The following is a 16,958-nucleotide window of genomic DNA, read 5'->3' on the forward strand; positions in this document are numbered from 1 at the left end:
CTGAATTCCTTGTCAGGTGCAGATTTAAAGAGTTCAGCTCAAACTGATCAATGGTTCATCCACAGTCTCTAGAAAATCAGTCAGTGAACTTCGCTAGAAAAAATGGGGCAGCACGTTGGTTTGTTGGGTCATTTCTGGTTCCTGACAGACCCGTGTCTGCGTGGTTTTCCTCCGAGGGCTTCGGTTCCCCCCACTTATCCAAATTGGCTTGTGTTGTATAGATAGTTTACAGTTTTCAAAGTGTTAGCAGCATGTTCTCATTGTTTCCCAAACCAGTATGTTTCGGTTACCCCCACCTGTTTAAAATAACCATTCTGTGGTTCTTGATAGTTTAGGATCTACTAGAAGAGTCACAGACAACAACTTCCAGCTTTTTGTTGTGCAGAACGTCTACCCAAAAATGACAACCCAAAACAAAAAATATGATTAAATCTGGCCCCAAATAATCAGTCACACTAAATTCTTAGTTCCAAATGAAGAGCTGCCTGTGGGTTTCCTCCGAGAACTTCGGTTTTTCCCAACCTCATTTTTTGTGATTGGCCTTTGACTGAAAAAAATCCCCCTTCCTGAATCGCCACCTTATCGTGGTGGAGGGGTTTGAGTGCTTGAATTAATCCCAGGAGCAACCTTGTCAAAGGCATCTACCCTGCTCCTAACAAGGGCGGGGTAGATGCCCCATCAGATGAAGGTTTGGACTTCCAGTGGGTCCAAACCTTCATCTGATGGTGCAGCTCCTGGGGGGTCAGGCAGGACTAAGGGCGATTCCAAGAAACCTCATGAATACAGAAACAGCAAAGATCCAGTTTCCGGGTCTAAAACTAAAGTCAAACATGACATAAAAAGTCACATTTTGAAGTAATTTATTGTTCCAAAAGTACAAGCTCAAACAAAACTCAACTCTGAAAATGAAAATATGCATTAAAACAAACAAATTAACCTTTACTTAGAAAATCTAACAAATTGATTATGAACTTTGAGGTAGAGCGGTCCACCTCTTATAACAGGTCACAGGTTTGGTTACCGACCCACTTCAATGAGGTGGATGCCAGGTAGGCATCCAGACCAGATGTCTGAGCCGCCTCAACTGTCTCCTCTCAGTGTGGAGGAGCAGAGCCTTTACTCAGAGTTCTCTCCAGGAGAGTGAGCTGAAGCCAACAGAACAATATCGTCTACAGAGAGTGGTCCCCAAATCAGATCCCACTGTCCCATCTGCTTAAGCTCTCAACACTTTTTCCTTTTTTCATGAAACTTTGCATATGGATCCACCTGCCTCTGACTGCATGTTACAGAATGCTTTGCCTGACACGGATCCAGCAGAGGGAGTGCCCAGCCCTACAAACCTGCAGGGATTTGCCGCTATGTTATTAGATCACTGACATCAGCTTCAGCGTCTTACCGCAGCGACGGAGGCCATCACAACACACGTTCAAGCCATCCAGGCAGCCAGCATCTATCATCCCACTCCAGCTACGCCCGCTATGGCACCGACGCTCCCATCAGGCACGGTTCCTCTTTATTGCTGAGGCATAAAGGGTGTGTGTAATTCTGGGTGCAGTTCAAATTGGGGCACTGAGAGGACATCACCTGCTTACTCACAGTGATGTTCAAACACCCCCACCACCACAAAGGGTTCTACATGTCTGAGGTGCAAATAAAACCAAGAGGGGAGGGGCCCAATTTCATGTGGCAACCATGGGAGGGGGGCTCCTGCCAAGTAGCTCCCCCTCGTACTTGTACCTGTTTTGATTGCACCTCTTTTAATGGTAAGTCTTAGAAACAAATCCTTTTCATCTCTTGCTGATAGGAACTTCCTGAATCATTTACAGTACCCACTTTGCTATGACATCATTGGCCAGCTTGAATTCTATGTGAAATACTCTTTTGTGCTTCATGCAACACTAGCAGCAGCAATTTTTGACTGATTAATAAAAGCATTGTTTTAAGCAATTGAAGCTAATTTCTTCAAAGAATTTGAATTTCTAGTTTAGAATGTGTTGCTTCTACCTTTAAACACAGTTCCAGTAAATAAATAAATATAAATTCTGTAACATTTCAAAAGAAAAAGAAAAACACTTCCATTTCAGTCAGTGGGGAGGAGAAGGACCAATCCAGGATTCTCCATTCTGGTTCATGGAAAACAAAAATCCTATTTAGAAGTAAAATCAAATTATTCTTTAGTTAATTTTACATACATGAGTTTATTCAATGATGACAAACTAGTTGTACTTTTAAAACATTTGTACAAGCCCTAAAGTCTTGAATGAAAAATGAACTTTATGATGGTTGATTCTCTTGAGTCTTCTACAGTTTTTGTAACTGCCTCTCTGCTAACAAGTAACTGTTTTTTCTATTTATTTATGTTTTATTTTGAAAGAAAGAACAAAAGCAAACATGTATTTGTCTTTAAAGTTTTAAAACTGTAAAGTTAAATCCAGATTTCTGCAATAATCCAGGAGCTGAAATCAGTTCAATCCATCAGCATCCTGACTGACAGCAGGTGGAAAAACATGAGTCACAGAAAGACAAGTCCCAGATATGAAGCACCTGATATCTGATGTCAGGAACTGCTGCTGTAGGACCCAATATGCAGACCAGCCTTGGTGTCAGAAACTCACAGAAACTTTGAACCAACAGAACCAAAGGAGCAAGAAAAGCTAGAAGAAGAAGATGAGCTGAAAACCAGACACTAATATACTGTAGGAGGGGGTCATGAACAGAAATGAAAACAGCTGTGGATGATCATCAACATGAACCTGGTGTGACGACATTAGACAACTTAAGACAGAACATGATCCAAACCAAGAAACAGAACAGACTAAACCAAATTCAGGAGAACAATCCTCACAACCTGATAGTAAAAGACAGGAAGAGAAATTTTTAGCAGATTTCTGTTTTGAATAATTCACAAAGTGGATGAAAAATTAAAAACAGAGAAAGCAGAAGAAGAACTTTATATTGATTTTTTTTTAAATTCAACAAACCAAATTAGAAATAAAAATGTTGATACGTCATAAAATGATTAAGACATGACATTTTAGGATTAAAACACAAATAAATCAGACCCTGTAACCCTTGTGCTATCCTAGGCACTTTAACATTGGGAGTTGGGTCATCTAGACCCACTAGACAGTACTCTGAACCTTTTTTCTTCAATGATTTGTGATCTTCACTGGTGTCTATGGATTACATGAAATCTTTCCACCTTTATCATGGTAGGGAGAACACGTCAATGTAAGGGTAGGGTCATCTAAGGCCGCATTTACACTGCAGGTCTTGATGCTCATATCCGATCTTCTGACTATATCCGATTTTTTTGACGACCCGATTACATCATCTTTTAAAAGTGACCTGTATCTGATTTTTGCATTTACACTATACAATGCTGAAACTATCAAACGTAGACGTTCTGAGGACTACGTAGCAGTATTTCTGCATTCCTCTTTCGGACTTTTGTGATTGCGGTTGTCATGGAGGCAAGGCGGCGACGGAAGGAGGCGTTGCCTTGGGCGCTCCTGAGTGGATGCACGGGGGAGTAAAAAGGAGGGCTGCTCGGCCGTCTTATGTGCTCTCTCTGAGTTTTGAATGAGGAAGTGTTTGCAGACGTTGTGCTGTCCGAACAGTTTGATCCAAGTGTTGAACCTTTCCTGCGCGATGACTTCTCTTTTCTAAACGTAGTCAGAAACGCACGGGAGATTTCCTTGGGGTTCTCTTTTCCGTTCTGAACCCTCAGCCTCCAGAGTGGGCTAAGAAAGACTCCAAAACTTTTGGGCGAGACACCTTATTTTTAATTTACGGTTCTCCGACACTCCCCCGCTCCGCGCTCACACCCCCCCTCTCTCCTTACACACACACACACACACACGGTCCCCATCATACACGCCCCCCAAAAAAAGAAACGGCTTCTAGCCTGTTCCATAGCAACGGTGCCCCGGTTCATTAGTTACTGTTTGCGTCCGGACCGGACATAACAGCGGTTTCCGACTACGGTCTGAAGCCTGAGGCTGAAAGGTAACACGCTGACAGCAAAATCAGCGCTCAAAAAGCACCTTAATAAGTCATGTGATCTCAGTTGGTGGTGTCCTGAGTTGACGTCACTGACGTACGACTCGCATTTACTGGGGAATATCCGATGTGTCTGCTTACATGGCACACGCAAATGCACGTATCCGATTAGTTTCTGATTTATTTCCACATATGAGTGAGGCCTGTATCCGATCTGAGAAAAACGGAATCCATTCGCTTTTGTCCTGCTTACACATTCACCGATCATTTCCGATCTGTGCCACATGAGAGGAAAAAAATCGGAATTGGGTCACTTGAACCATGCAGTGTTAAGGTGGCCCATGATAGCACAAGGGTTCTAACAGGAACTTCTGCTGTTAATCCAAGTTTTCATGAAAGTAGATTTGTAGCAGCTGAATCAAAATCTAATAAATACAAATAAAATCAAAAAGTAATACAAAAATGTTTCTCAAGAAGAAATGTCAAGCATTTGTGGTTCGACGGAACAGATTGGTTTTTGACTTACTGGTCACCCAACAGGGAGGTCTTTGAAAAATGTTAAATGATTCCTGTTGTACATTTATTCCTGAAAATACGGATGAAGGTCACAGCATCACTGAAGCATTACATCAACTTAAAAAGGTTCAGCAGGCAATTCAGGACAAAAGAAAAGTTTCCTGGTGGCAACTTTTGGCAAAAATAGTGACACCTGTCCTTGTGGTCCTGATTATAAGTTGTGTGTTTACTATGTGCATTATACCATGTATTCAATCTATGATATTCAGCAGTGAATGGTGGAGAACAAAGTGTTCTTCTCAGTCAAAATAATAACTTGTTATTGAAAGGAGAAGAAGATGACTGTGATGATTTGAAACTATAATTACTATGTAAAAAAAAAAAACATCTGAGTGTAAATTGATAAATGTGTTATGAAAATAAAGATGTCACAGAAAACTGAGAAGAGATGTGATATTGGATGTGAGATTTTAATAATCAGTGATAAACAGGAGGGAATGATGTGAAAGAACTTTTTTGTAATCATTATTGTTTAAATATCACCTCAAACTGGCCTTTTTACCTCTTTAGAAACAGTTCTGTGTTTTTCATCTGCTTCTTAGACCCAGCTAGGATGAGGGGGTTTTCAACACACACTTTTCTTAGCTGACAAGAAAAGGATGCCGTTTGAAATGGAAACCCTCCCAAATGGTTCATTATATGACACACACCCCAATGAACTTTTCAGCTTGTATCTCTGCTTGAAAATTGTAACCTCCTACTTCTATTTTCAACGAAATCAGCTTGAGTGGAAATAGAGGATGATAGAGACCTCCGTCACACTTGTTTTTTCTCCCTTGTGCATAAGAAATTGACTTTTTTCTGTGATTTGTTATTTCTTACTGTTTTTCTTCATTGTCTAGATGCATTTATCTGACAAGACCCAAATCAGAACCAGTAATATATTAAGACAAAAGAGACTTTTTATCATAAATTATTTTAATACTCGAACAAATCATGAGAAAATACAGAAATAATGTTCCAAATATTTGCTTCCCTTTCTAGATGCAACTTTTCAGTAGACTTTGTGGAAGCTGTTTGTTATTTGCTACAGACAAAACCTGAGTCTGAACTGCTGTTGGTTTTCATGCCATTTATTACAGTTTCCTGTTTATCTGAGTCAATTTAACTGATATTTAAATGTGATGAAGTTGTTGACAGATGACAACTTCATTTCTCTGAACAATTCACCATAAACTAAAATACAACTTTCATTTAAGCACTATTTTGTTAAAGTACACAAAAAGAAATAAAAAAGAAAACATTTTTGTAGTTACATAACTAAACAGTTAAATCAATGCACAGCTCAGAAACAGAAAGATTCAGAATGTTATGCATTTCTCACAGATCCAGTTTTTGATGGTTGTATAGTGCAGTTGTGTCCATTTCCCTTCAGTATTTAAGGACACTGCATGGTAGTTGTAGTTTGGATCTTTTGAAATCCTCTCATCCCTGAACCTGTAATAAAAAATTCTGTTTACCTCTGGTCTAAATTCAGTTCATAAACTGGTCTGAATTATGATGTTACAAACATTTTCTGTATTTTTTAAAGGATTTCACACATTTACAATCAGGCTCAGTCATAAAGAATGAATTTAGTAACGTTATAATTGAAACAAAGTCTTACGTTTCTGTCAGTGGTGATCCATCCACCCATTTCCATTCATATTTCTGTTTCTGTGATGACCATTCAATAGACAGACCGATCCAGGATTCTGCATTCTGATTCAATTTAGAAACAAACTCCTGGAAACAAAAGAAAATGTTCTTAATACATTTCTACTGAATCTCAGTTTAGCCTATTTGGAATTGAAGACATAAATGGGAAAAAGAGTTTCTTTGTTCCATCACAACATTTCTTTGAAATTTTGCTGAAAGACAAACATGAAATCTGAGTTGTTGAGGAGAAATTTCAGCTGGAATCCATCAGCATCCAGACAACAGCAGCACACATACAGGTGGAGAATCCAAGACACAAGAAGCTGGAAGGAACTAGAGTGAACACACCCACCTGTTCCTCTTTGCTGTTTACCACCACCAGATCAGATCCTGCAAACTGACAGAAACTCCTGCTGTCTATCCAAGTTCTATTCTTAGTGGATTTATAGTAGCAGCTGCTTCCAAATCTCATCCATCCTTCAGGACACCTTTTACCTTTATAGGAGTGATTTACAAAAATGCATGTTATTATAAAAACTTTCAAGTTCAGTTCAAAGGTAAACATGATCCAAACAAACTGATATAATCCATTAGTTTTAGTCTTTTCTCACCTTCAATCTTATTTTTCAGCTGTTTTATTTCATCCCAAAGAGTTTTGTTGATGCCTGAAAGACAGTAGAAGTCCATTTCTTATTGATTTGTACTTAAATGAACAATCACATGGCCTTCAACAGATACCAAGCATTCTTCACTTTAGTGGGGGGGGTTGGTCATGATGCAGAGGTGGAGCAGTTTAGGCAGGTTTGATTCCCAATCTGCCTGCACATGTGTTCAAGTGCCCTTTGGCAAAACACTGTGCCTCATGTTTTGCTGTCACGGTGAAGAGGACCTGCCTGCAGACATCAACGTCCAGAACCAGAAGTCCTGGACCTGAACTGGAATTACCCCCACATCACTCCAAACAACTTGATTGGAACTGGTAACCATAACAGTTTTTATTTTACCATTTTAAACTTTACTTAAAGTTTTTTCTACACTTCTGAACACTTTTTGGTTACCGTCAGGGTAAGTTGTATAATTTCTGCTTCCTGAAATGATGTGACGAATCAGACAACTGTTGTTGTGAATTTGGGCTACACAAATAAAATTGAATTGAACCATCTTGTCTGCAGGTTCCTCTTTCCATGGGTGCATGATAGTGTGTGTAAATGGATGAAAGGAGTCAAATCTGTAAAAAACAGTGGTTCTAGAAGGAAACTGGAAGATCACTGACTATTAAGCTAAAACTTCATACCAATGATGACCTGATTGGCAGGAAGGTGTCAGGAAAGCCATTTAAACAATTTGCATCCAGGCTTTTATCAATGCATTCTGCATCTTCCCTGCTCCATATTTCATGCTGGACTTAAGCCGGATATCAACCTTAAATAGTCTGGATAAATTCCACCACATGCTGGAAATCAGCTAACTTGAACTGTAGTCCATTCAGGAGGATCTATGCAGGGAAAAAGGTTCAAAACAAGAGTTTAAATGAAGGAAAAGGGTTCAGTATTGTGGATTTGATGGTTCTCTAAGATTCTCATCTTAGTTTGTTCTTCAGCCCCTTAACAAAATAAATCTGATCATTTGCAGTCGTGCTTTGACTTCAGACAGTCTGAAAGTCTGTCTTCAATATTGGAATGATAATATTGTTTCGGATCAATTGTTGCTTTTCTCATCACATAGTCTGTGTCTGCAGAGAATATTTGAGCTCATTAGAAAACATTCAAATAAGATTTGTAAAATAAGTTTTACCTGAAAGTTCAGTCTGCAGGTGATTGTTACTGGTTTTCAGTCTGTTGTTTTCCAAAGACACCAGAATATCTGTAACAGAATCACTTTGATATGAATCAAAAGAAGTTACTTCAAGCAGACATTCAAATAAAATAACTGTTATTAATTTTTCCTTCTGCATCGAAAAGAAAACTGACTTAACAAAAAAAAATACATTTTAAAACCCCAAAAAGACAGAATTACCTAAAAACTGAATATTAGATGTTAGAAATAAAATGTTCAATTCTTACGGTGAGTCATGAGTCCAGCCAGAATCAGAAAACAGAAAACTCCCAGAGAAAACTTGGAAACTCTGAAACAGTTTCTTCTCTCAGCTTGAAGATTCTTCTGCTTCTGATTTTCTAAAAAGCAGATTTTATTTCCAGAATTCTATTCAAACCGTTGTCATGCATGCTACAATTTCTTCATGACTGAACAGTATTGCAGCAATTATGTTTATTTTTAATCTACATTTCCAAATGTCTTTGTTTTACTAAATAATCCAAATATCAGAGAAATAACAATGATTTGGTCCAAATGATTTTAGGGTGGTATGAAATAATTTAGTATTTAGTCTGAAGTTTTTCTGCTCACCAGTTTGTTGTAATCCATGATCAGAGTGCTGCTCTTCATCATCTAACATCTCCACCTCACTTTGTTCTCTTCCATCTGGATGAAGATTTCTGCTAAATTTCACTCTCCAATCTGCTGCAGCTTCAGTTTGTGTGGACATCTTTAGAGATCAAACTAACTGAGCAGACTTCACTGTTTCCTGATGAAAGCATTCAGCTCTGAACTGCAAACATTCATGACTGCCTTTCTCACCCGAATGTTTTTCATTATCTAGATGACGTCATTCTGTGGGGTTCAACTCAAAGTGAGCATGATACTGCTCTTGCTGCAGTGCTGCAATGGTTCAAAGAGGCAGGGTTACAGCTGAACAAAGACAAATGTCAGTCTGTTTTTCTTAGGTCACACAGTTCCACCAGAGGGTGTTCAACCCACTGACTATAACCTCTCTGCTTTCCAATGCACCACACCTTCTGATATAGTCACACTGTGTTCTTTTCTGGGGCCAATTGAGATGAAACTGACTGTTCAGTAGCTGATCAAAAGTTTAAGAACACAGCCTTTAATAACCCTTGTGCTATCTTAGGCAATATTGGGAGTTGGTGGTTTTTCTGGACTACAAAGAAAAGGAATATTTCCTACTATGACTCAAACTTTATTTATTTAGATAGCTCCTTTTGTTTCAGTTAAAAACACAAAGTGCTTTACACAAAAGCAGATAAAATAGGCATAAAAAATGAAAATTATTAAAAACACAGGACAACCACACACAGATGGGACCCCTCCCTCATCAGATTCCTCCCTCCACCCACCCAATTTCCTCATAGAGCCCTGAACAAACAAAGAACTGCAGCTTACAGAAGGTCTGGCTTGGTACTGCTGTGAGGAAACGGTATCATGGGGATCCATTCATTCCAAGGCCCAGCCAGACCACCGGGGTCATTACCACAGCCCCCCCCCCCCCCCCCCAACACAGAGCAGCCTTGGGTCACTCTACAGCTATTAGACCACAGAGCGGGACTCCAACCAGTCCAATGGAGTCATAGGTAAAATAACAATCAAAAGAGTAGAATCTTAAAAACATAAAGATATTAATGATAGTCCTTAAAAAAGAAAGAAAAAAATAGATAAATGAATAAATAGATAAAATAATAAAACCATAAGCATTTACCAAAGTCATGTAAAAGGACAGAATAAAAAGGTGGGTCTTGAGCCTCTTCTTAAAAAACTCTATAGACTCTCCAGCCCTGAGGTTCTCTGCAGGCTGTTCCACAGGAGAGTACCGTGATGGTGGACGAGGCCTCACCGTGGGTTTTGGTCCTCACCTTAGGAACAACTGGGAGGCCAGTGCCAGAGGACCTCAGGGTCTGCGAGGGCTCATACTTCAAAATAATACCAAAGGCCCAAGACCATTAAAACATTTATAAACCATTGAAAATCAAAATCACTAAGAATCAATCCTGAAACGCACAGGGAGCCTGTAGAGCACGATCGGGCGAGATTTTCTCCAAACCGCTCCCCGATTCAGAACCCTGATCGAAGCCGAGGAGGAGAAAGCAGGAGGCTCCCTCCAATTGGTCCCAATTGGTCCTGTTGGTTCGTTGGCAGACCTGCAGGTCCCGGATCTTCCGCCAGCAGGGCATAGTGATTGGAGAGATTGAGCCGAGCGAGCAGGATGGGGTTTCGGCCCATGGCTCCTCCGGCTGTGGCATGTCACCTCCGCCCATGACGGCTTGGGTGTCGAGCTGAGAGCCGGGTCCCTGAGACCTGCATCGGCCTGCGCCTGCTCGAGGTCAGCTGGGAACCGAACCGACTCTCCAGGGTTGGGATTGTCTGGGCCTTGGATCTCGTCGGTCGGCTGTATTCCGTCTGTTAGACCACAAAACTGCACAACATTGCTGTCAGAGCAGGCTTTCCTCCAGACCATGGAAGAGTCTGTGACAGGGAGCGACTGGCTTGGTCTGATATGACTGACCGCTGGAGGTATGTAATGAAGCTGAAACTGAGATTATTTTATCAATCAGGTTGTATTTCTCCTTAAACTCAGATCTTAGCCTTTGAATAGTTGCTAGAAGGCGGCAGTGATACGAGTTGCAGTATTCACAAACGAGAACTCTATGGGCGTCAGCCATCTTGCCCACCTTCAACTTCCAACTACCAACAACCTTTAGGAAGGTTCAAGTCGGTTACATTTTTACCTTATTGTTCTATATTTGATTATTTTTCTCTTCTAAAGAGAGCTTGAATGCAGCCAACAGTGTCATGTAAGGAGGGCTGGGGAGCATGAAGGACCCAAAATGCAGAGGTGGAGGCACACGTTTCAAGGGCAAGGGGATTTAATCTAAATAACAAAAGGCGCTGCAGAGCAGGAAACAAAAACCAAAACTCACTGTGGGCATAGCAAGATGAACAGGGCAGAAGACTTACATGGAAGACTGTATTGGAGACAAGACACAGGTGAACATGATCAGGACAGATTGGGACAAAGGAAGTAAGACTCAAAAAACATGACAAGACAGGATACCTTTCAAAAGAAAACAGGAAACAGAACCAAACATGACAGAACAAGAAATAAAGCAAAAACCAAGACAAAAGAAAATCAAACCATGACAAACAGTACTTACTTCTAATAGAATTATTTGTATCTATACATGTTGATAAAATATTTTATTTGGATGAATGCAATTTTCTATTCTGCCCATTTAAAAGAAAAGCACAAATGTTAATTTACATAAAAAATTGTAGAAATAGATTGAATGTGCAGTGAGAACTGCCACATTTACCTCTCGTGGGTCAAAAAATACAATATATAAAAAATAAGACAAAAAATCTCAGTTGGAGGGCTAAAAAAGCTGCCACTATCTACTGTACATGCGGGGAATCCAACATTGAGACGGCGCCTGGAAAGCAAATACCTCAGTCTTTTGTTAACCCTTTTCAGGTTTTGTGTGCTGACTCTAATTGGCCCCTAATTCAACGAGGCAAGACTATAATAAATACAAAAGTGTCATAAAATAAACGTGCTTAAGGTTTTCTTAGTCGCTGCATTGAGGACACATATGGCTTTAGGTGCTTTTCCTGGTAAAGTGTTCCATAGAAAAAGTAAAATCATAAAAACAAATCATGTCATGCTAAAACATATAGTCTTTCTCTGCATGTGCATTCATTTTTGCATGAAGATTGTGCAAATTTACATGTCACCACGGATTTAATTAAATGTGTGGTTGTAACTACACAGTCGAGAATATCTATAGAATAGATTGTTTTTTCTGTTTTTGCTTATATAATTGTTTAAAAAGCAGCAGAATAGCTGTTTAGGCATAAGTAAACCTGCAAATGACTGTTTATAGGGGATTGAACCCTAAAAAACAGATTAAAATGACTGAAATCAGAGTCCACTGATTCAGAAGACACCTCTGTGCTGTTCTTCTACCAGCAGAGGGCGACAGAAATCCACTTTTTGATTCATCCACCTAATCCTTTCCTCTTCATCCTCCTCACACCGACCCTCAGTCTTCCTTCTTTTTTCCCTTTCTTTGTTATCAAAGTAATTGTTGCTAAGAAAAGCTTTGTCATGGTGAATTTTAGATTTATATTTTAAGACAACTATTAGTAAATAGTAAGGAAAATATTAAAATATTAGTAGTTTCATGAGTTTCATCACTTCAATAAACTAAGTTCTAAAGAAAATTTAAGACGACTGCACTAAAGCAGAACATTTTAACTCGTAAATTTGGATATTTACCTTTGGTACCGTCAGGGAAATGTTACTTTCAGACCTGGCTATGATTAGTATAGAAACCTGTCTGCTGTGATGGTTCATCAGTGGTGGACATCTGTTGCCATGGATACTCAGCTCAGACTAGGAAGTGAAAGAATAAAATGTGCGTTTTGATCAGATTGAGCAGGAAGAGTGTTTAATGCATGAACTTTCAGTTCTCTGCATGTTTGTCTCCTTCTGTAGTTACAAGTTACTTTCACGTTAATTTTCTCGTCTTCCTCACAGGCTTTTAGCAATCTTCCTAAATGTATTTAAATTTTTTCGGGAATGACGTAAAGACAAAGCAATTATTAGTAATTTGAACACATTATTTGACTAATAGCATCAATAAAGGATTAAAAAAAACTTCCAATGTTTGTTTAAACTTGTCAAACTTCTGTAGCACCACTCATTTTTACATGTTTTCCGTATTTGTTTCACTATTTACTATTTGGCTATAACAGTTAAAAAATTACAAGACGAAATTCTTTAGGAGAGATGAGACTAAATTATTTTACATAGAATTTGACATTATCGGGTTGACTCAAATTCCTAAAACCCAGAAAACATTTTTTTTTCCTTATTAATCATATAAGTAAGGGAACAAACATAATCAAAAATGGAAATTTATATATCTAGAGCTTTATGCTAAAAATGTATCACTGTAAGATCAAACCTTCAAAACCTTGAGGTGTACCAACCCTCCTCAAAAAATTGTCATATAGTGGCTCATAAAGGGTGATGTTTACTAATTTATAATAATAATAATAATACATTTTATTTACAAGGTGCCTTTCTGGGCACTCAAGGTTGCCGCACAGCATGTATACAGTATAAAATACAATAAACAGTTAAAACAACAACAATTTAAATAAATACACAATTAAATAAAAAATATATAAAAACATGAAAAGGTCAATGTTAAAGTGAATAGGCCATTTGGAAAAGGTGAGTTTTTAGGTTTTTTTTGAGTTCCAAAGCTGGGGAGCAGAGCAACTGAATGCCCGGCTCCCCATGGTGACAAGACGGGCAGAAGGGACAGAAAACTGGATAGAGGAAGAGGAGCGGAGGGAGCGAGCAGGTATGGAGATATGAAGGAGGTCAGAGAGATATGGAAGTGCAAGGTTGTGAAAGGCTTTGAATGCGTAGAGAAAGATTTTGTATTGAATGCGGAAGGGGATGGGGAGCCAGTGAAGCTGTTGAAGAATAGGTGTGATATGGTTGATGGAGGGAGTGCGTGTGATGATACGAGCTGCTGAATTCTGAACCATTTGAAGTTTATGGAGGGTTTTTTGTGGGAGACCAAATAGAAAAGAGTTACAATAGTCCAGGCGGGAAGTAACAAGACTGTGTACCAGTACAGCAGTGGACTGAGTAGTGAGGGAGGGCCGGAGACGTTGGATGTTGCGTAGATGGAAGTAGGCTGATCTGGTGACGCTGTTTATGTGAGAAGAGAAAGAAAGACTGCTGTCGAGGATGACACCTGAACTCTTTACCTATGTCTTTTTCAAATGTTTTAAATTCAGTGCAAACTGAAAACATGTTCCATCCATCCATCCATCCATCCTTTAGGTGTCATGGGAGCTGTCCCACCCACTGCTGGTTGAAGGTAGAGGACATCCTGGGTGGGGCACCAGTTCATCACAGGGCAACACAACCACACACTCACACCTAGAGACAATGTAGGCTCAGCAACCAACATCTTTCTTCCACAGTCCTGGAATGTGGAAGAAAGATGTTTCTGGAATAAAGACTAGTTATTAAATCTTCATTCTAAATTTATGTTGATTATCTTTTAAATAGTTAATTTTTGTTCATTAGCAAATCTAATAGATTCATGAAACAGTGTAACTTTGTAATTGCATGGCATGTCTAGTCAATTAAGTGATTTTCTAAAGATAAATCTCAGACAGAAGTTAGTATTAATAAATGTCCATCCCCCATTTTTGAGTAAATATTAGAAACATTATTGACAAAAACTAAGACAAATACTCAATAAAAGCTTCTGTAACCCTTGTTCTATCTTAGATGACCCCCCCCCCCCCTTCCATTGACGTGTTCTCCCTACCATGACAAAGGTGGATAAAGGTGGAAAGATTTCCTGTAATCCATGGACACCAGTGAAGATCACAAATCATTGAAGAAAAAAGGCTCAGAGCATTGTCTAGTGGGTCTAAATGACCCAACTCCCAATGGTGCCTAGGATAGCACAAGGGTTAAGCTTTAGTAAAAGCCCCTCAGATAAAGGTACTGCTGTTTTATTATTGTGTCTTTCTTTATGTGTTTAGTGTGTCTACAGTAAATCAGTCAGTGTTTCAGTCTCTGGAAGAACTTGAGGCAGAAACATTCAAATGAGTTTCAGTTCATTCTGATGAAGGAGGTTTTTGTACGATGACTTTTCACTGAGTGAACACAGCCTGACTGTTGATAACGTGCAGACTCTGACAGTAATAAACTCCTGAATCTTCAGCCTGGACTCCACTGATGGTCAGAGTGAAGTCAATTCCATTTCCTGATCCACTTCCACTGAATCTGGAGGAGATTCCTGAAAATCTCTCTGATGTTACATAGATCAGAGCTTTAGGAGCTTCTCCAGATTTCTGATGGTACCAGGAAAGCCAGTATTGTGAACCCGAGTATTGAGCTACTTGTTGACTGGCCTTACAGTCAATAGTGACCTTTTGATTGAGCTGCACTGATTTAGCTGCTGGCTGAGTCACAACAACATTTTGTCCAACAGAACCTGCAGAGAGAGAAGAACCACAAAGAACATGAGATGCTGAGGAGAAACTCAGCTGCACTCCAGATGATTCTCACATGACACAAACATCATCTTCCTCACCCTGAATGAAGCAGAGGAGAGTCCAGATGAGGACGCAGATCAAAGTCATGGTTTGACTGAGGAGGAGGAGGAGGATTTCTGTGTCTTCTGCTGTGATGAAGGACAGCTGTCAGTCATCCAGTCTTCAACTCTCAGGACTATAAAGTCTCCCAGAGCACTGGAGCATGGAGCTGCTGATGCAAAGTGTTTCTATGGAAATGCAACCACTGACTCCAACAGGAACATGGATCTCTGTCATCAGGATTCACATCAATGGATCAATCAAGCATTCCAGATGGGATTTAAAAATATTGATTTATGCTCAAATATAATATTCGTTTTTCACCACTAGTACATATTAGAATACCTTTACATCTGCAAAATAAAAACTTAAGTAGAAATTAAGCTAAATTTACCTGGAAAAAATAAAAACTTGTATTATTATTTCTGTAAGAACCTTTTTCACATCAATCCGTTGTGTTTTCCAGTCAGACTGTGTTGAGTTTGTTGTGTTCAAAGTCAGAGAGCGTGTCTCTCTGCAGTCAGAGGTTTTTGTACGACGACTCAGTTAGTTTGTATCACTGTGGTACACGTTTGGTGGAGGAACCAGACTGGAGGTTGATTGTAAGTAATTTATTTTCAATTTACATCCATGTTTTAGCAAAAAGTGTTTTCTTTTAAGTACCATAAACTAATATTTGTCTACTTGTATGATTTTCACAGATTTAGTTTTTTCATATAAATCAGGAAACATTCACAGATGCAGATAAACGTGATTCCATTTGAAAATCATTTGTCAGTAATCTGTCTGTAAAGGTGAATTTATAGTTTTCCAAGATTTTTATATTCAAATATAACATATGAACCAGTAATTGTATGTTATTTTTACAATTTTGTGTTGAGAAAAATAAAACTTCCTAGTTTTTAAGTTGTAAAAATTCTGAAAACGAATTGATTATTTTTTTTCATTTGATAAAGTTTTTGAATATAAATTTAACCTTTTAATTGGAGTATAGTCTGAAAATATAATTATGTGAGTTTTTGAACATCTTAAAGTACTCATACGTGAATATTGTGAAGTAATCTTTAAAAAGCAAACAAGACGGATCAACGTCAATTTGTTGCTTTCATTCTTGTCTCATGTCAGAATCTGTGAACTCTGTTAGATATTTTTAACCTTTAATCTGTTTAAGCAAATGTTTGTCGATGTTATGACAAAATCCTTAAAAAATTGATTTTGTTAATTTGTCACCAAAGAAAATTAGAAAACGTGAAAAAAAATGTTTTTTTTCTGTGTCGGGTTGTCAAAGTTAAGTGAAGTAAGTTTATATCTTAAAGATCTTTTTCTTATTTTACGTTGAGACTGAAACCTGTTTGTTGATGTGGTTCATTGGTGAAGCTCATCTGTTGCCATGGTTACAGCACCTAAAGAAGGAAGTGAAAGATTGAAAAAAGTGTTAAACTAACTGAAGAAATAAAGCAGCATTTTGCTGCAGGAAGAGTTTCTGTTCTCTTTGGATGATTTCTCACGAACTTGTTTGTGTCTCCTCATGCAGTGGGTCATGTTCCCCCCAAGCTGACAGTGCTGTCCCCCTCCATGCATGAGGGGAAGGCCACACTCCTGTGTCTGGCCAACAATGGCTTCCCTTCAGGCTGGACTCTGTCCTGGAAGGTGGGCTGCAGCAGCAGCAGCAGCAGCTGGGAGGAGAGCAGGAGCCCCGGGGTGCTGCAGAAGGACGGCCTCTACAGCTGGAGCAGCACCCTGAGGCTCCCTGCAGA

General features: G+C 39.1%; 1 protein-coding gene and 1 gene segment (V, D, J or C); both read right to left on the reverse strand.

Moving 5' to 3' along the window:
• Positions 1 to 4,914: 4,914 nt before the first annotated feature.
• Positions 4,915 to 11,027, reverse strand: LOC105355026 (asialoglycoprotein receptor 2-like). Of its 3 annotated transcripts, none has more exons than XM_023960280.1 (7): positions 10,989 to 11,027; positions 8,280 to 8,390; positions 8,011 to 8,079; positions 6,828 to 6,881; positions 6,569 to 6,711; positions 6,185 to 6,303; positions 5,460 to 6,015 (listed from the first exon to the last, which is right to left on the reverse strand). In XM_023960280.1, the coding sequence occupies exons 2-7, from the start codon at positions 8,287 to 8,289 to the stop codon at positions 5,880 to 5,882; spliced, it is 531 nt and encodes a 176-aa protein (XP_023816048.1). In that variant the 5' UTR covers positions 8,290 to 8,390; positions 10,989 to 11,027; the 3' UTR covers positions 5,460 to 5,879. The 3 variants fall into 3 exon arrangements, with proteins under 3 accessions (XP_023816047.1, XP_023816048.1, XP_023816046.1); XM_023960278.1 differs by lacking the exon at positions 10,989 to 11,027 and adding an exon at positions 8,623 to 9,183 and having other exon boundaries at positions 5,463 to 6,015; XM_023960279.1 differs by lacking the exons at positions 8,280 to 8,390; positions 10,989 to 11,027 and adding an exon at positions 8,623 to 9,188 and having other exon boundaries at positions 4,915 to 6,015.
• A 3,715-nt stretch (positions 11,028 to 14,742) lies between these two features.
• LOC110015852 lies at positions 14,743 to 15,393 on the reverse strand. The segment is given in 2 exon segments: positions 14,743 to 15,101; positions 15,201 to 15,393. Coding segments are annotated over 2 exon segments (393 nt in total).
• Between the last annotated feature and the right edge of the window lie 1,565 nt (positions 15,394 to 16,958).

The sequence above is a fragment of the Oryzias latipes genome, chromosome 11 (assembly GCF_002234675.1).
Source record: "Oryzias latipes chromosome 11, ASM223467v1".
Lineage (NCBI taxonomy): Eukaryota > Metazoa > Chordata > Actinopteri > Beloniformes > Adrianichthyidae > Oryzias > Oryzias latipes.